The following is a 20,307-nucleotide window of genomic DNA, read 5'->3' as shown; positions in this document are numbered from 1 at the left end:
GCCATTTGCACCGCATGCACACTGACAGAAAGAAATGAAAAGGAGTTGCAGATCTCTACCGTGTAGAAAATCTTTGCGAAACAGCAGGTTGACCGTTTCTATGCCTGCTTTATATAAACACTAAAAACACTATTTTCAAAAGATATGCTGTGTGGAAGACACAAACCGATCAATACAGTAAATGTCGGCCTGTGGACCTTCACCAAAAAGTGTAAATCTCTTTAAAACAAAAATATGTAGATACATTTCATTCGGGCATTTTAAGTACGTACTAAAAGCTCTTTAGTCATCAACAGTCGACGCCGGGTGAATGTGCCGAAAGCCCACAACACCAGGCATGAAAATAGAAGTGAAAGCTGCCTAAACACATCATTTTAGAAAATAAAGTTACCTGTAGAGCCGTTATTTAACGTTATTCGGCAGTTTGTTGACTCCGTGTCTTTAAACGGCGCCATGTTTATCGCTACAGAAAACACACAGCCCTCCTTCAAAGATTTCACCCTCATCATGGTGAGTGAGACGTCTGAGTTTTCTACTGCCGCTTGGTTTCACTTACACAGAAGCTATAGGCTTGTCAGAAACACGTGTAATTATCATAGAAATATCATCAACAAGTGTGTAATTATCATAGCTTTCAGAGAGTCACAATGCATTACCCGTTTATGAAACTGTGTGGAGAAGTTAGCTAGCTAACTTAAAGATCAGGTGAACGTTTAAGCTGTCTGTCTTGACAAACTGTTGAATTTTGTCTGAATTTATTGATATCTGATACATTACCAGCCGTTTATTGATTTGGCTGGAGAGTAATCATCTGTCCCTCCTTGCTATATTGCCCCTTTATAGTAAAACAGCAGTAATCTTTGTGTTTTTCAAAAGTGCAATGCTATGACCAGGGTTTAGCTTTCATATCAACAAAATATTACACCCCTAAATGCTATTAAATCATGTAAAGTGGATTGTTGGGGCAGGGGATACATTTTAATGTTTTTATTTATTCTTATTTTGTCATTTGTCTTAGTTTGATTACTCTTTAGGGCAGTTTGATAGGCCTTTTAGGTATTTTGGTGTCATCCTCAACCATCTTCCATCCTCCCTCCATATTTCATCTTGTTGTTGTTGTTTTGTTTTTCCCAGCCAGCCGTGGCTGTTGGTAACGTGGGCCAGCTGGCGGCGGACCTGATCGTGTCGACTCTCAACATGAGTCGGGCGGGCTACATCCACACAGACTGCCTGATCCCCATGGCGGGGAACAACCCCTACACCACCTGCAGAGAGGATGCAGAGGAGCTGCACACCGCTGCAGAAGGTACCAACCAAACACTGTTGACAATGGAGTTCATTTCTCCTGTGGGTCTTGTCTTATTTGGCCACTGTAGAGGCCTAAATGTGCAGATCTGACCACCTGACTATTGAATTTAGGCAGGAGACCCATCGTTTTTGGGCAGTTAGGGTCTCATTGAGGAAGATGAGGTCCTTTTAAAGTTAATAGGATACTGATAATGTTTTACAAGTATTTCTTTGAGCGAGTACTGAATAATTACTTCTGTCAACCTCACATAACCATCACAACCTTCTCATCAACAGTGTACACAGCAGCAGAAATGAAGGTGGCAGTTCTTCAGATCAGGACGCCAATTGTTCAGGTAAAGCCACGGCCTGCTGCACCAGCATGATTGATTTAGTGTTTATACTGTAGGTGCAGTTGTGTTTTTACAGTTCAGAATGGTTTGCCAAGCCAGCAGTGTGACTGTAATCAATCTGACTTCTTTTTCAGTGTTCTCCATTGCGCCGATTTGAATACAATAAAAGAGTTTCTGTTTTCTGCAAACTTGTCAAACTTGTTTTGGAGGTTTTGCGTGTGTGTGTGGGTGTGTGTGTGTGTGTGTGTGTGGGGGGGTTATGGCTTCTTGCAAATTAAAAATTGTAATTGTAAATATTTCATGTTCTTCTTAATTTCGTGGTTTTCAGCCCTGATATGTAAATTGTTTTGAGAGTGCATGATTTCCATGAAGACATACAGTAGTTGGTCTTTCCTTGAATGGAATTAGCATTAATTTAATTCGTCGCTCGGTCTTCTCTCTCATCGCAGACAAAATCCAAAAAGTTCCGTAAATTGCTGGTGTCTTGGATCAAAGCCAGCGGGTTTTCCAGGACGGTGGTTCTGTCCAGCAGCCATGCCTACCAGAGGGACGACCAGCAGCTCCAAGGGTATTTACTGACAGACAGCACAGCACCAGATTCACTGTGGGAAGAGTTTCAGTATTAGCTTCATCAGGAGGAGGAGGATTCAACAAAAGCTGTTCTAACCTCATTTCATAGCTGCACTTTCATTTCAGGAACCAAGTAATCCTGTCAAAATGCACACTATTATAGATCCAATTATCTGGTGATATGCTTGTACAATAATACAGGCATCTGAGGAAAAAATATAGTACTCCTTCAGCTTACTAGTTGAATTACTATTATTATGGAAAGATTACATTTGTGCAGTTATTTTACATTAACTTTCTTCACTCACTTCTAAGCAACTTTATTAAGGTGCTTTTACTGATAATGATACATTAAATGCACCAGACACAAGGAAAGCTAAGGCAAACGTTGCAGTAATGACAGATGAATGTAAATAAATCCACCTACATGTTTCAAATAATTGCTACTTTATCATTAGGACTCCAATGAACCAGTGTGCCATTAAGATAACAGCAAAGCATAATGTCTATGTAGAGATCAAAATCAGTTGGTATCCTGTGGTGTGAATAATGAAACAGCTGTTCATAATACATTAAGCAAACTTAGCAGAGACCTGAGGTGTCAGGTGAGGGAAAATGCATTTCCTTGGCAAAAAAGGAAGAAAAATCCACACACCAAAAACAGCTCCACTTACACACCTTTCTTTATTTCAAAATGACAACATCTCGACCTGATGAAGATCCTAGTGGGATCAAGATGTTGTCATTTTAAAATAAATCACGAATAAAAAGGTGTGTAAGTGGAGCTGTTTTTGGTGTGCAGATTTTTCGATATGGCACCCATTGAATACGATATGCCGACCTTCTAAAATGCATTCCCTTGCCACAGCTGTAACATTTGAACTCTCCCGTCGTCTTGATGTTTTCGCGTGCTAGTGCCCCCCTGAGGTACCTGGTCACGCCGACCCTGCTGAAGGTGTCGGGCGACGCCCTGAAGGAGCTGGGCTGGAGGGAGATGGAGCGCGTGTCGGCCTTCCCCGGCCTCACAGACGGCAGCGCAGAGCCTCGCCTCTACATCCCCGGAGGAGGCATCACCAAGGGACTCTTCACAGACAGGTGACAGAGAGGAACCACATGTCAACTTCAAACCATTATTTGACTGAATGAACTCTGGGAAAAATTAGAACTACCTTTGGGCTGTGCAACATCAGTGACAGTAAAACTAACCAATCACAGACATCAACAACATCAGCGTTTGGGCTACAGTATAATTTGAATGTAGCATGTTGACATTGTTATGTAGAATTTTGATATAATTCACTCACTGCATGCTAGAATATAGGGGATGTTTAGCATGGTACTTACCGTTATAAAACATAAACATTTTTCAGTACCTTTGCCCAAATGCATTCTACACACACACACACACACACACACACACACACACAATTCTTATAGTGTACAAGTTGTGCTTTACACTGTAGCAGCCAGCATGTGATTTGAACATGTTACATAAATCATGTTGAAGCCCAAAAACTGACGCTTGTCTAGGATCACATCGTTTTGCATGATTTGCTCATTTTACCGTCACGTCATTTCACACAGTATTGTAGGTGGCTTTTTAACCTAGAAATTTCCTCTTGGTATTTTCCTGATGTCTACTCAAACACACCTGGAAAACAGTAGAACTTGTCATCATCACATTGCTCATGTTGGAGGAAAATGTACCTACTAAACCATTTTAAATTCAGCTTACTGAAATACAGCATACTGATCAGCAAGCACTTGTTTGTCTGACTGTGTGTCCTGAATGTGGCGTGTAGCTGTGCGGAGGATCTCCCTCTGGCCGTGGTGCTGCTCTTCTGCTCAGAGGGCGACAACATCCCCGACGCCTTCACTCTGGTCAACCACCTCAACGACTGGCTCCACCTGCAGGACAAACCTGTAAGGGACGCTCTTGAGCAGCCGGCCTTGTAATACTGCAGTTACAGAAACTTTGGAAATAGTTTCCCTCCCTTGCATATCACATTGTGATAGGTAGCAATTCCAAAAAAGGGGGTCAGAGTCGCTCCATATTGTATTTAAAAGGCTTTAATCTGAGCTGAAATGTTTTTAATACTGGCCCATATAAATTAAATGACTGAACTGATTGATGTTCATATTCTGTATACTGAAAGTCCAGACTGTTCATTTGCTGATTGAACTAGTTAACCACTTAGCTCCTGGTTAGTCTGGTACATGGTGATGTGAGGAGGATACAGAAAATGTCTGGGAGGGAGTGGATTTAAGAATGTACTGTATAATACAATATGTGACTTTGAGATAATAAATATCTAATCAGCCTTTTGTCTGCCTCACATTCCAGAGCCAAGGGCCCAGCAAATGGAAGATCCCAACATCCTGGAGGCTTCTGTTTGGCAGCGGCATCCCTCCGGCACTCTTCTGATGCACACACATACACACCACACACACACACATACATACACACATACATACAGGAGGGCAACATTTTGTTCTTGCTATTTTCAGGTTATAGTTGGCTTATGGAAAGAAAAAAAAACAACAACTGCAAAGTCAGAGCTCTGAAAAGGCGAACGGCCACTTTGTACAGAAACTCCCCGGGGTCCGTCTCCTCTGCCAGGTAGCGGCCATGCTTTCCAGTCACAACACCTCCGGGCTTCTTTCTTCTCTGTCGGCAGAGAGAGAAACGGCCTGCGAGAAACGGCCTGCGTCTCTGTTGCGGTTTCAGAATCTCTCATTAGCGCTCAGCTGGGATCAGGTCAGGTTAGTGAGAAGGGTGACTACTTGTGCCTTCGGGATGAGTTGATTACCCTGGAAGACACTGCCTGCATTAAAAAAAAAAATGACTCACAATCATTATGCTGGTAGTGTTTAGTTTACCTAGCCCACTCAAGGATGACTGGACCTAAAACATGGTTGTAAACAAGTAGAGGAACACCAGAACCCTTCAATTTGTGGGAAATTTGTTGCCGCTTCCTTTATTTTAATAATACCCTTTAGATGTTCAGACATGTCATGTACAAAAATCGTCCCAAATGTACACTTCTGGTCATATTTACTATTTCCTAGTATTGAAGAACTGTTAATAGCACTTGATGAATGTTTTCTTTTTTTAAATAAACGATCGTTGAATTACGAGAATCCAGTGTGAATATATCCAAGGCCAAAAAATAAAGTGTGAGTCTGGCTCGACCCTGCCTCCACCCAGTTAACTGAAAGTGGTTGGCCAGGTGCCACACTGTATTCCTGGCAGTCCCGCCTCTCTTAACATTGTAATTTGATTCCGTCCCAAAACATGTTACAACCAGTTATAAGTTGTTCTGATGAGAAAGAGAAAGCACTCGGATGCAGACTTTGTTTGTGTCGTGCAGTACTGCGAAGTCTGTGGTTTTAGCCTGTATCGTTGTTTTGGGTGGGTTGCTGTGGAGCGCGGTCACGGCCAGGAAATGTCCTGCCGTCATTTTTATGTATGTAGTTGCAGTGGAAGAGAGCTTAAAGAGAACTATAAATAGAAGATTTAGCTTTGGAAATGAGAGATCCATTATTTGAGAAAAAGTGTGAACTGCTCTTGTGAAAGGATTGCTTGGCCGCTTGGCCAATTCCCTGACTTGCTTATTCTGAACAATTTACTGTTTAGAGTGAGTGAGTCAGGGAATATTTTTGTCCAGAATAGCATTTTTTTAAAGGACGTCCTTCGTATGTTCTGAAATCTCGAGGTGCAGTTTATAGGACAATTGGCTCACATTGACTGAGGCAGCCAGAAAGGGTCAAAGACAAGTCATCATTATGTAAACTAGATAATACCAGTTTTATTTGTAGATTACACTCTAGGAGAAAGGGAAACTTAAGACAAATTCATTTCAAAAAGGAGAACGAGTCATGAAATCGTATTTCTTTTGTCTGTTCAAATCGAATACATTGTCTTCGGTCATTTTTTTTTACAAGCAAAAATATGTCTTTTTACACACATCTTTTAAAAAGAACACTATGTACATCATGGAAACATTACATGCCACTGAATTTCTCATGTGGAGGGAGGGGGTGCTTTCATTTAGCCCTCCCGACACTATGGAAAACTTCAAGTAATCTCTTATAAAAAATAGAACGTTTTATTTTTGCCTCTGAAAAAGGTTCTCTAAAAATACACATATGAACAGCATTACAAATTGGCAATGCATAGCCCCTATTTTCAGTTCATTTTGAGCCTTAATTTGGTAAATGCAAAATAGAACAAATGACAAATAAAGATGCAAATAATAAAATTATTAAAGCAAAAACTGATGACGCATTGTCGGACTCCACAAGCAGCGCCGGTTTGGTGGGTGGGGTAACGAGCTGGTGTGTTTGTCTTTTCAAATGTCCTCTCTTCAAAGAATGTCGAAGTGTTTGCTGTAAACAGTTTAGAGAGATGGGACAGGGAGAGAGGGAAGGCTGTGAGGCGGGACACTGAGGAGGATGTGGCAGTGACAGATAGGGAAGGGGGCGGGGGGATGAGGTGCATGATGGGTTGGGAGAGTGCCACTGGGCCAAGGCTGGAAAAAAAAAAACAAGCTACAGAAGAGGAGAGCTGGTTGAGTTTAAGTGGAGGTGAGGCTGGGGAAGGAGGACACAGAGAGGTTGAGAGGGAGAGAGCTGGAGATCCCTGCCGATGTTGGCTTCGCCGCCGAAGCTGTGGTCACGTGGCCGCAGGTGGAGACTGGTTAGGTGTCGCTGGTTTTCGCCCTGTCATGAGACACAAAAAGGGTTCAAGAGGTTGAACTCGGAACCAGATAAAAACAACAGTTTCCTATCAGATTTTCAGTGAAGTCCAAGAGCGATCAAAGGAACTCGTGTGCCACAAAATCCAATAAATGTCTTAAGCTTTGTCAAGAAGACCATGGGTTAAGCTTTGGAGTTGAGGCTTTACCATAGACAATGGAAAACCACGGAGAGTTTCATTCAGCTTCGAGGAGCCAGCGTACATGTTGGCACAGTAGTGTCTTGAATCACTTTGATCATCTCAACATTAGATCAGTTGATGCAGCAAAAGCAGCCGTGATATTTGTAGAAGCATTAACAATGTGTTCAGATGCTCTGCAAACCTCAAATATTTTGGATAGAAAGCAAATGTTTCAAGAAAATTTCCATTTTGTCTTCCAAATTTCAGAGAGCATTTGAACGCACCATCAGATTTGCATGTCACCTATAACAAGGCTCTTTGGGAGTAAGAATCAGACGCTGGATTGCATATCACTGGATGATATGGAAGGTTTTTAAAGATGGGATTGATAAGTGTCTTAAAAAAAAAAAAAAGAGAGGTGTTGCTTACAGCTAATCTTGCCCAGCTGCTTAGTTTAAGGTACTGTAGTTGGCCATGTATTTCTATGGGCCTGTGCCTTTTACTCCTGTAAACTGCATGTCATGAGTCCCTAGATATGTCCTTAGAAAAAGAGCTGAAATTTTTACAGGCTGAACATCTAGTTTGCAAAACTGTAGCAGAGAATGGCAAAAAGTTGAAATATTTTAATGCTCGACAGCCTCTTCAGCCACTGTAAATCAACACGGGCACTGCCAGAATTGACCGTAATCTCTTGATGAAAATAAATCATACTCTGTTTACCATCCATCTCTGACATCCAAATGTGAATGTGCCATAGTTACATTCAAACTTTAAAAAGGCCAAAGCACAACACCTGATGCAGTTTAAAACCCACAAACTACTTATGAACACAGCCATGCTTAAGTTCTGAAGAAATGTAAAGACTCAACCTCTGAAAGTTAGGAGTGCCAGCAAAAATGTATGAGCATGCAACAAACTTTAATGAGCACCAACTTTTTTTTTTTTTTGAATGATTAATGACAGTTTAATGGTCACTGGGGTTTTCATAGTGCAGTGGTGCTTGCTAATTTTGGATGGAAAGTCTGTATGATTGTCTAGCCCAGTTAAAGGGGTGATATTTTCCCATATTTTTTAAATATCCCATATTTCAACATTTCTAAGAATTGGTCAGCTCCTTGACTATGAAGTTTTTGGCATTCTCTCTCCAATCAACCATACTTACGAACAAAATTGCAGCACTTATGCGCACAGAAGAGAGGCAATTGGTGAAGGTCTGATTTAGGCTTCTTTTTTGATGTAATAACCCTGTTTTACATCGGTTTGCTCACTGACATTTGATTGGGTAGAATAGGTAGATACAAGATAAGACTTTTCATTGTTATCACAAAAGACATTTACCACCCGTTTACCAAATTTCATTCCATGTTGTACAAGATTTAGTTAGCACAAGTGACCAAATGGTCACACATTAGAGCCCTGTATTTATATATTCCATCTCAACCTGAGGCTTCAGAGCTTCAACAACCACAAACACACACGCACACACACACACACACTCCATGCCATAGTGCAGCCTAACATGAACACAACTACAGACCACCAGAGCCAAGCAAATCACAAAAGAAAGAATAAAACCGCAACAGAAACCAAAAACACGGCAGACACAAAGCGCACACACACACATACACTCCTTCACGTACAAGTTTGGGGGTTCTTTTTAAAAGCTGCGGGTAAACTTCCTCCTCTAAATGTGTTCTTCATGGGTGTTGCTGTCACAGAGGGGGGTAAAGTTACAGTGCCCCCCACTGGACAGGCCAGCTCTTGTCATGTACAGCAAATGCAGCCCAAACTGTCCGAGAAGAACCACAAGAGCAGATTAAGACCTTGCCAGATATGGTACGTTTGTGCCTATTACTGGAACAACAGTCATTTGTCACACAGCAAAGGAAGGCTTCCCAGAAATGTCTTAGTGAGCCGTTTTTCTAGGTGCACAGTCATCAAAAATGAGTGCTTTGTCAGGTCTAACCAGTCCGCCTTCATAAGAACATCACCGAGCAGATCTGAGTGAGCTAGTCTGGCTGCTTCACACCAAATGACTAAGACTGTCAAGACTCAGACAGAGGGAGAGGGGAAGGGAAAAAGACAGATAAAGAAAGAGGATGGGGCCTTAGTACTGTAACACTGTCTGTCTCTAACTTCTGTCATGAGGTTGTTGAGTCATGAACTGGGAAAGCCTGGTTTCTGTGGGGAACTAAAGCCCACTTTGGCCTACTGCTAAGACTTAACTCTACTTCCCTGACTTCTATTCAATTAAAGGAGCGAAAACGACAATGTTCCTTTCTGTCCAAGGAAGGAGACTAGGGTGTGGTTGAATCATGCAAAATGAAATAAGACTTTTCCTGTATCTTCAGGGATGGAACAGCATTGAATAAGGTAATCCAACAGACTTGAGGACAAGGCAACTCATCTATTCTTTTATGAACTAGCCATTTAATAAAAGCTTTTAAATGTTTTTCTAAGAAGAGTTGCCATGGCTCAAGTCTGTTGGATTAGTATGAAAGTTTAATCCCCTCACCAAAGAGCACCTTCTTCACTGGTTTCATTACCCACTGCAGTGCTTTCTACATACGTTTTTATTATCTAAACATTGCACCAACACTGCTTTATTTTGTTAACAAAAGTGATAGATTAGATCCAGTGTTTAGTATCGATCAATATGTCAAGTTCAGTACCCAGACTTGGCAGTGAAACAGTGATATCAATGAATACCTACATTCAATGATAAACATAATACAAATCACAGTGAGTAATGAATATAACAGATGCAGTGTGATGGGGCGTGACAAAAAGCATCCTGGAACATACTACTAATAGTTTGATGACACGAGAGGAGGTTTTGGGAAGAGGAATAATCACCTTTTCCTCTTCTTTTCTGAGTCATTTATCCTGGGCTTGGTTTGCTGGGGTGTCTTTGCTGTGGCTGATTTGGAGATGCTGTCTTCTCTGCGTCTCTTGCTGTGTAAAAACAGTTAAAAACAGTTAAAATTGCCCAACAGCCACCCATCCAGCAATGTTATGTTGCAGGCTCACAAACATATTTTAATTAAGCTATCTAAGCTTTTAACTAGGGATGCACCGATCAGGTTTTCTGGGGCTGAGCCCAATTGCCGTTTTTTTAACGGTGTGATTGGCCGATCACCAATATGATCATCGACTGAAATTATGCATTTTGACTTTTTACTTTCTACTAACAATGGCACATCATGTATAGGGGCACGGCAAGCATAAATTTGAATGTAATGTATCGAATATAGCACTGTGTTTAACAGATTGTTTCTTTTGGCTGCATGACACAGCTGGCCTATCCATGTGTAAATAAAACCTAGGTTTTATCCAAACATAGTAATTATATGTTAGTGTGTGCTTGATGGCCGAGGTGTTCACTCATCTATTGCTACTGGTAGCGCATGAAGTTTTTCATTGTGGCAGCACTGGCTCTGCCTTCTTTCAAATATATTAAACTGGTGCTTATCTGTGATCATAGGCTGTGAAATTCAAAACAAACATCAGAAATGAACTGTCAGTGCCAGATGGACGACATTCATACAACACTAACATTCTGCTGACTGCTGCCAATTGGCTCAATGTTTTTATGGCATACATTCGACCACTTTCCTGATCCGGTAATTGAAACTTTTAGATTTTTTTTTTGATTGGGCAGTTGAAACAGTGATCGGCTAATCACCAATGATCTATTTAGAACATTATCTGCCGATTGATCGGTGCACCCTTACTTTTATTCATAGAGCATGTCGTCATGTGGGAACACACACACACACACACACACACACACACACACACACACACACACACACACACACATTAGATCAGACTATACTGACTGTGTTGTGCTGCCGTCCAGCTCCTGTTCCTTGCAGGGAGACTGACTGGGGATTTTGCCGTCCTGCCTGCAGTCTCCTCCCTCCTCCAGCTGGGGAACGCCCCGCTGGATGCCGTTGTATCTTTCTGAAGGACACTTGGCCTGAGGCTGACTCGAGGGTGGAGAGTCAGACACCGGCTCCTGGTCTTCTCTGGACAACTCCTGCCACCGCTTCTACAAGGAGAGAAGGACAGAAGGACAGAAGACAGAGGAGGAGAGGAGGGGAGAGAAGGGGAAGCTACTTAGTTCAAGTTCTTCTACTGCCGCCATTACATTAAAAGAACTTGTGAGGGACAAATTACATTCTATCAGACTGAATCAAAACAAATATTGCAATGCACTGACACCAAAGAACAGAAGATAAATTGAATCTTATGCATGATGGTTGGACAATATTGGATGTGTGGAACCTAGCTCTTGCCTGTCGGGAAAAAAAAATCCCTAAATAAATCCTACAAATATTTTACCTTGCAAAATTGTGCATATTGTGCCTTTTCTGCTGACAAAAATTTGATGTCCCTTCAATTAATCAGATTTTTCAGTACACACTGGACAGAATCTGAATAACAGTATTTAAGCAGAATGTGGAATATATGGTTCATTTATGGTTGGCAACAGTCCAGTTCCTAGAACTTCAAAGAAAAAATAAATAAATCATCAACCTCCCAACACTATACTTTTGTGTGTTTCTCTACAGCCAATTTCCCCATTGGACTGACGCATTATTTTCCAAAAGAAACTCACACAATGCACAATCTGTCAAAGCTGAAGCACTGGGAGGGTGATCTCCCACACAACTAAATTCCAAATGTCCTTTTTTTGTGATACTTCATCCCCAAAAGAAATTATCTTTTTGTTTGTCCCCCTCCGCAGAGAGATGTGAGCAAAGGGTTACAGTTACAGAGCAGCACCCATGCTTGTCATGGGGGCGTTACAGCTGGACAGTCTCCTTACTCATTAGATCATGCTGCTCAATGCAGTTTGCGGAACAACAAAAATGCAAAAAGTTGAGGGAGGTGTACTTTCAAAGTTACTCTAGGCACGCATGGCCCTTCAACCCTATGATGTCTAAACCCAAAGGCCTTTGCGTCCCAAAGTTTACTCAATGTTGGAGACTTTCATCTCTTTCTCCTATATGACGCATCTGGCTCTCCTACTCAAGAAAATGTGTGGGATCCAATGACAGACACTATAGTATTTATCTGTATAACAAGTTTCCTGGATCTTGATCTTTTTTTCTAAGAAACCACTTCCACTGAAGAAACATGAAAGGCTTTGGCTAAATGGAGCCTCTGGGATTATAGCCAGAGGGGATACTTTACTCCGTGAACATGAAAGAGATACAGAGTGAAAGGAAGCGAGAAAAGAGAAAGTATATATGTGACAGAGAGTGTTTGAATAAGTGAGTGAATGTGTGTGTGTATGTGTGTGTGTGTGTGTGTGTGTGTGTGGGTGTGTGTGTGTGTGTGTACACCAGAGTGTGGGTGGTGCCGGTACCTGTACAGATGAGTCTCCCATGATGTACTTGGCTCCCTCCAGGACAGCCATGTAGGAGAAGCGCAGCTGGTCTGGGGTCTGGATCAGGCCCATGCGGTACTTCCTCATGTCCAACAGGATGCCTTTGATGTCCACTGATGATGGGTCTTTCCTCTTGTCCATCTGCATAGGTCAACAATACAACTTGAATCAGCTAACCAAGATAAACTCCCTGTTAACCAAGAATCTGCAAAACTCCAGATTCTTCATTTATGCTGTGGTTGTTTCGGACAAATGAATCATCTCTCTAACTTGCATTTCAGCTGTGGGTTGTACATGACTGGATTAAAGTTAGTTTGATATTGGATATTCGTTTTTCCACCTTCAATAACTTGTAAAGTAAACAAGTAAAATCACATTGATGAATATATTTGTTATTACTGGATGAGGAAGAACAACTGATTGATTTCACCTGCTTATATTTTGACCTAGTCTACACATTTTGACCATTTGGTGTTCAAAGTTTAGACTTTTCACTGACATTATGTCCGTTTCCCTGGTAACACCAGAGGAAATATGATTGTTGTGCCTGGTGTAGAAAAACTAAAGACTAAAATTCAAAATGGCAAATCATTTGAAGGCTGGCCACTGTGAAAATTCTGACGGTGAAAACAGACCCCATATGGAGCGAAGAAGCAGGGCTTACCAGGACCAGACAAGTGTCTACTAGTGAGAACGTCCCTGAGCGTCCAATCCCAGCACTGCAGTGCACCACAGCCGGCCCGTGGTCCGCCCCCAACGAACCTGACTCCCGAACCTTGAAGAGGAAGTTTAGGAAGGATGCTGGGGACTCGGGAACACCAAAGTCAGGCCACGTGGTGTAATGAAAGTGGTAGATCTCTCTCTTCTCCCCTGTCTTTAAGAGAGACAAAAAGAGACCACATTAGCGGGTGCAAAACGTTTCCATTCAAGTCAATTACATCCTACAACAATGGCAGTAATACACATATACATTACTATGTATAGTACTTTTAGTATGACAGCTTGTACATAGTTCATATCAGTGTATTCAATGGCCGAATGTGTGGCTTATTCGTCTCTTTCTAATATGGCACAAATTGCACACTCTCTCTCTCTAGTCTGAACTCATTTGTAGTTTAGACAAAGATGTGCTCAGTTCTAAGAAGCTTTGGACAACAGAAGTCCATGTGATACAGCTTGGTGTGATGCAACTGAACCATTTCAAGTGTGGTTCTGCTTGACCCACACTTGACCACCCTTTATACTGAATACTCTGGCCTACGTTAGCATTCTGCAGCTCCAGCATTCTGGTGGTGTAATAGGACTTGGTGTCTTCCGACAACAGCTTGACCAGGAAACGTGTGTCTCTGAAGGCCATCTCCCTCTCCTCAGCCGTGGGCCAGTACTGGGCACACTTTTCCTGTCAGAGAGAGAAGAGGAAATGGAGAGGAACAGAGAGAGATGCCAAAGTAATGAGATGTCTGACAAAGAAATACACCTGAAGGAGAGCATATTCTGGCTTTGTAAGAACCCAAGAGAGGTTGGTCTTGAGGTAGAATGGCTGACCAATAACAGGATGGTTGCCGGTTCAATCCCTGGCATTGAAAGGAAAGCTGGGTCAGAAATTAAAGTGGGCTCAGGACAAAAACGTCACTGAAAGTTCATAAAATGCCCCTGAAATTCCAATGATAGTTCAAAAAATTCCCCTGATAAATACAAGTTTTTGCATGCATTCTGTTTTTCTAAGTACATTTTTGTCATTTCCATTTAGCAAACCTACAAGCAACCATACAATCTTTTCAACAGGATTGCATTTACACAAGAACAAAAAAGCTGTTTCAACCCTAAATGACCCATACTTGTACCTTGTGGGCTCCCCCCCCCCCCCATGTTAAACCAGCAGTGGAAAAAAAAAATCTAGGTCAGCCAGAGTGATTAATTTAAAATTAATGTGATATCTTCAATGTTATACCAGTGTCACCTAGCCATTAAATCCTGGGGAAAAGCCCGGAGAAGCCCTGCTCCATTGAAAAACAATTCATGATTGACAAGTGTGCCAAGTGTGACACTTGTGCTACATGTTCCAATACTCTTCAAGGAACAGCCAGACATTTTTCAATGCTGTGGTCAAATGCTATGACAAATATCCAGGTCCACAATGGCATGTCTACAACTAATATCTCACATGGCATTTTCTTATTAAACGCACAATGGCCAAGATTACTGCTGAAGATAAGTCTATTATGCAACCATCATTCCCTGGAATTGGAAAGCTACTCTAAATAAAAAACAGATCCTTGTGAGGTTAATATTTATGGACTAAACGTTCTACATCTTCTCTTTCTGAGAAATGAGAACAGGTGGGAGAATCTCATGATCCAACAAGACCCATTGCAGCTGTTTTGCAGAGAGAGAGAGAGAGAGAGAGAGAGAGAGAGAGAGAAGAGAGAGAGAGAGAGAGAGAGAGAGAGAGAGAGAGAGAGAGAGATTATCAGACCTACTCTGGGTGTGTGCAGTCAGCACATCATACGAGGAGGAATTGAGAGGATGGACCGCATCCCAGTTCCTCACATACATCAGTGACTCCCTGTCAAAACACTAAATTCCAATTTACTACTACTGCCTAGATGAATGAGTCACTAGCTTGGCAGTGACTCATTCAGATAAAGTTGAAATAATTATGAAATGATCCCATTTACAAATACAAATTACACAAATGATTACGTTGATATGAATCAGTCAATGTTGCATAACTTCTCAATAATACCGCGTGTGTGTTACTGTGGACTGTGTGGTCTGTGTGCGTGTCTGGTCTTTCTGTAATCTATTCAGTGTTTCTGCAGTCTAGTCTATCTAGTGTGTGTGTGTTTGTATATAGTCTGTGTTTGTGTGCTTCTGCAGTCTAGTCTTATCTAATATGTGTGTGTGTGTTCGTGTACACGCACCAGACAATTGGACAGATGTCAGAACGAGACAATATGATGTGTTTGTTTTATGAATGCTTACCGAGCCTTTCTCCATGACTCTGTTGAGCATGATGACGGCCTTGGTCTTCTGCTCCCAGATCATCAGCCAAAAGTGGCCACAGGTGTTCCTGAGGGGGCCCTGTGGACGATGCGCGCGCGCACACACACACACACACACACACACACACACACACACACACACACACACACACACACACACACACACACACACCTCCATTAGTTACACAGCAGGACTAAATGAGTCCAGTGGGACAGCGGGAAGTCATTTACAATGGAAATGTGTGGGACCCTTCAGGCACCAACAATATATTATTCATAGAAAACATTAGCTGAGCAACAGGCTGAGACTTTATCTTCATCGATGTGATTAACTGCGCAGGAGAGAGGAAAATGAAACCCCAAGTTTACTTGGAGGTCAGGATTACTGACACTTACAATGTGGTTAAGGTGAGAAAAACATTGTACTCTGTAAGGCCAAATGTCTCAGATGTCACAAATGACTTTTGAATAATACACACAGTGGTTAGCATAAACAATGCCGTGGAAACTTTGAGGTATTGGCATCAAGTCTCAAAGTCGCTTTTTTGTCGTGTAAATACAATGAAATGCTTCATTCTGAGCACTTAAATAATACTAATACAGCAACACACTATTGATGTTTGGCTCCATATTGATTACCTAGGATGTTAAATAAGAACTGTGACATTATAGTGGAATGAACACTGCTAATGAATGGTACAAGCTGGCTTTGCCTCATCTCAAAAGTACCAAAGCACACAAACATTGAACACACAAAGAAATGTCACCAAATGTCTTGTAGCACAGCAATAAGCACATTAAGTACATGAAAGTTAACAATCAAAGAGGTAGTTTGTCAGAAAGTTTATGTATTTCTGCAAGATGACATTCCAAAAGAAACGTCTGCTGTTGTCAAATTCTTCAGTGACTGTAGAAGTCTGCAACCCACAAACATCACCAGAGCTTTGCTATTTGCATTTCCCACCAAATGAGCAATTCGCTTTGCATCCATGAGAATATTAAATGTGTGGAGTAAAGACACAACCATGTGAGGCTCCTGTGTTAAGAACCACTGTTGATAAACGGGTGTCACAAATGACATTACCCAAGGTCATGCCAGTCAGAAAGTCAAAAAAATGACAATCACACAGTACAGTCACAATTAGCGTTCATAGAATTTCAGCCTAAAATGCCATCACAATATCATGAACAGTAATGATTACAGAATAGAGATAATTGTACCATTGTTGGGTCTGCTCTAGTAGAATACTTATTAATGAATAGTAGATACAGACTATTCTCTGTGCCTCTGCCTCAGCGGAGTCTGACCAGAATGCTACCCACTGGGCTCCATATGTTTGACTTGTGGTTTAAGTAATTTTAAAAACTTGCGTCACACAGGCTACATTCCACACAGCAGCACACAGAAAGCCCAAAAACGAGTGTTATCTAGTATAAATTAAACAATACAAGATTACTGCTTGACAAATACCTAAACTCAGTACGTTCTCTCCCCATTTCAAAACTGAGATAACCACAGTGTGACGTCTCTTCCTTTTTGGCTGGTTTCTCAATCAATATAATTTAATTAGTAGTGGTGGCATGTCTAATTTCTGGAGCAGCGATAAAGACTGAAAAAAGCAAGCATCTTGTTTTCATCCAAAGGTCAATGTGACTAGTAGTGCGGTGCCCACAAAACTGATTTTTAAAATAGTGCAGAACTTCCAAATGATGGTGATGGATACCTCCAAATATTCAGTAATCCCACAACCCATGTCAATATCAAGCAGCTAATTCAGATCAGCCTTGGACCAGGGTTGTCCTTTTGGTCATGGAGTTGTCAGCTGATGGAAAAAGTATTCAGCAAGGGGGTTTCTGGGACTGATACTCTCCTGCAGAATTTTATATCCCATGAGAGGTCAATTCGGTGGCCCCTGGCACATTCTGATGGTTTCATTCTCAGCTATAATGAAGCTAAATTCTAAGGCCTGCTGCACATGGCTGTGCATTTCTCATGTCAACTATACAGTAACACTCTCTGTAAGTAAAGGTTTTGTGGTAAGAGGGCATATGTCACAGTTGTTGTACTTGTCAAATAAGAAACTATAAGTCAATATAGATTATTGTCAGAGCTTTTAGTTTTGGACTGTTCTATACAGAAACAGAGATAATAAACAGAGATAGTCTAACTGTTCCTGACACAACTGTTAGGTAATGAACTGTTAGGTAATGAATACACCAAGCAATATTCTCATTTTGCCTTCTCCTTTTTCTCAAAGTTTGCAATTTCACAGCTCTATACATAAAATGAAAGTCAAATGAGATCATATGTGGATTGATGTGGTCAATAATTTTCAAGAAGGAAAAGAAATGTGGGTACAAATTACTGTAAGTAATTTACAGTATAAAAAAGTAATAGAAGTAATAAAGATAAGCCAACAGTCATTTGTGAATTTTGTGTGCTGGTACCAGGCTGGTACTACGGAAACTATCTACTTATGTGAAAACTATCCAACAAACATTCTCAATCATATTCTTAGAATATTTTTAAGAGGTGTATTTTTAACCATTATTCATTAATTATTCAGTATTTCAGAGAAAAGGAATAGGATCAGTAATAGCACACACTCAGCAACCCTTGGTTAATTTACAGTTACATGGGGGCACACACACACACACACACACACACACACACACACAGTCACTGTCTCTCCCTGTATATACATTCACACTTAGATTCTCTCTCTTCCTCTCTCTCTCTCTCTCTCTCTCAGAATAACACACAGCTCTAAACAGAAAATCATGATGCAGACTTAACTCATCATGGGCTAAATGGTTTAGCTAAATCCAAACCAGCACTCCCTCTCATCAAACCTGCTCACTGACACAACAGTCTAATTCAGCACAACAGGAAAGCAAAACTGAAGAGCTTTCTTTAGTTTTCTGTCAGTTTCCTGATTACATTACTAGCTAGCTGTAGACCATTCATGAGTGCATCTACTGCCATGCATTGACTTCTTTGAGGGAAATGAAACGACTTTGACAGTGCACGAGGAAGTGAGGGTGACATCGGTAGACTGTTTAGAAGGGGGGGGGGCGATAGCACGCATATTCACCAATAGGCACTCCTGATGTGCTGTCAGTGTGATATAATACAGAACTTGAAAAATGAATGATTAAACATTTATCAGGGGTAAACATAGAGCGAGCCACAAGCTGGCTCGCCATATGTTAGAGCATGGCTAAAAAGCTGGCAGCCGGCACAACTGGAAAACTCTGCCTTGGACTTGCCTGAGTCAATATGTAACTTCTCTGGGCTTCCTCCATCACTACTAGACTGGCGTTGATGTAGTCATTTTCTGTGCTCTCCAGCTTCACCCGACTGTGATCAACTGCAAGGAGTATGAGAGAAAAGTAATATAAGGATTAGTTATTGATAAACACATGTGGTGAGAGATTTGCAGAAAAAAAAAAATCATATAAACAGTTTAGAGTTAGCACAGACAAAGGTTGCTTACATGGGCTGACATCTCTGTATCTGTTGCGATTGCGATTCTCTGGATACTTTGCGACTTTGTAGGAGCATTCGTGGGACTGATTCCTGATTTCCTGAGGACAGTTCAAAGATAATTTAGAGACAAAACAAGGCTAGAAATTCCTATGTCCATCATAGGAAAAACAATCACCGCATACAAATAAGTTTATAATGATGTTTTGTGTCGGGTTCAATCCCACCACCACCCGATATGAGCATACATCAGAGGTGTAACTTAAAACACCAGAGTCTGAAGAAAAGCAGGGAACCAAGAAAATGCTATTTGAGAAGTGTCTGTCTAAAATGACATCCCTGATACATATTGCATTAGGTTAGATTATGCACCTTGGCTACTTGTACTTCTCACAACAAACTTGAACATGACCCTGCGGAGCCCAATGAACTTGTGGAGTGAACATAAAGTTAAAAAAAATAAATAAATAAATAAATAAAAGTTTGTGACTACATAAACTGGATACAGAGAGAGCTTCAACCACATGCACAGGCGCTCATATGACACTGGGCTTACCGTACGTTAACGTTTAAACTACGCTATCAGGCAGACTTGCTGCTGTAAACTGACAAACGGACAAAACTTAGCGGGCTAGAGACAAAAATCTGAAGGAAAGGTAGCGATTAGCGAAGAAAGACAAGCTAGGTAACTGGCGTTACAAATCAACGACAATCTCGCATAGCATCGGTTAGCTAGCCAAGCTATTAGCTGGCTAAATTAAATGCGCGCTTGAACTAGCGTTAGTAAGCTATCATCTCTGTTAGCTACGCTAAGCTAACATACTTACTATGTATAGGTTTTGCCACCGGCCCTCTGAATCCATGTCTTCAAATTCCTGGTCCATTTTCAATGTGGCAATACCAGTCTATTGCAGTCAAGGTAAATGTAATTATTTGTCTGGCTATCTACCTCATTACTTTATTTAAAGAAGCTTTTCGTCAAAGAAAATTATTTGCGTATGCTAGCGAACCCGCTAAATGTTTGTCCGTTATCTCTGGTGCAGTTGACATCTAAGAAGGGAGCGACATGCGCATGCGCCAATCGGGGTCCTTCGGTAGCTGTCAAACCCAGCAAAGATCTTTCAACTAAACGAGCAAACGAGATGTCAAACCGCTGGATCACTAACCACAGGAGCTAAGGCACATTTGCTAAGGATACATGTGTTTAATTTTTGGTACTATTTTATACCTCAATATGTGAATAATCCGGCTCACATCATAAGTCTGTAGATAAACTTATTTTTATTATATCATAAGCCTAATACAGAGAAGTGAACTGTGCATTTAGA

General features: G+C 41.2%; 2 protein-coding genes across 2 annotated transcripts; one reads left to right on the top strand and one right to left on the bottom strand.

The window, feature by feature from the left end:
* The first annotated feature begins 318 nt into the window (after positions 1-318).
* psmg2 (proteasome (prosome, macropain) assembly chaperone 2) lies at positions 319-5,722 on the top strand. The gene is made up of 7 exons (XM_071914722.2): positions 319-510; positions 1,135-1,306; positions 1,585-1,643; positions 2,090-2,208; positions 3,126-3,305; positions 4,013-4,133; positions 4,555-5,722. Exons 1-7 carry the CDS (start codon positions 454-456, stop codon positions 4,633-4,635), a joined length of 789 nt encoding a protein of 262 aa, XP_071770823.2. The 5' UTR covers positions 319-453; the 3' UTR covers positions 4,636-5,722.
* Positions 5,723-5,940: 218 nt separating this feature from the next.
* Positions 5,941-20,016, bottom strand: ptpn2b (protein tyrosine phosphatase non-receptor type 2b). The gene is made up of 10 exons (XM_071914696.2): positions 19,807-20,016; positions 18,990-19,080; positions 18,763-18,863; positions 15,473-15,571; positions 13,749-13,886; positions 13,152-13,361; positions 12,467-12,628; positions 10,932-11,143; positions 9,946-10,044; positions 5,941-6,932 (listed from the first exon to the last, which is right to left on the bottom strand). Exons 1-10 carry the CDS (start codon positions 19,861-19,863, stop codon positions 6,911-6,913), a joined length of 1,191 nt encoding a protein of 396 aa, XP_071770797.1. The 5' UTR covers positions 19,864-20,016; the 3' UTR covers positions 5,941-6,910.
* Between the last annotated feature and the right edge of the window lie 291 nt (positions 20,017-20,307).

This window comes from Centroberyx gerrardi, chromosome 19 (genome assembly GCF_048128805.1).
Source record: "Centroberyx gerrardi isolate f3 chromosome 19, fCenGer3.hap1.cur.20231027, whole genome shotgun sequence".
Taxonomy (NCBI): Eukaryota; Metazoa; Chordata; class Actinopteri; order Beryciformes; family Berycidae; genus Centroberyx; species Centroberyx gerrardi.
This window is presented reverse-complemented; position numbering and strand designations above follow the sequence as displayed.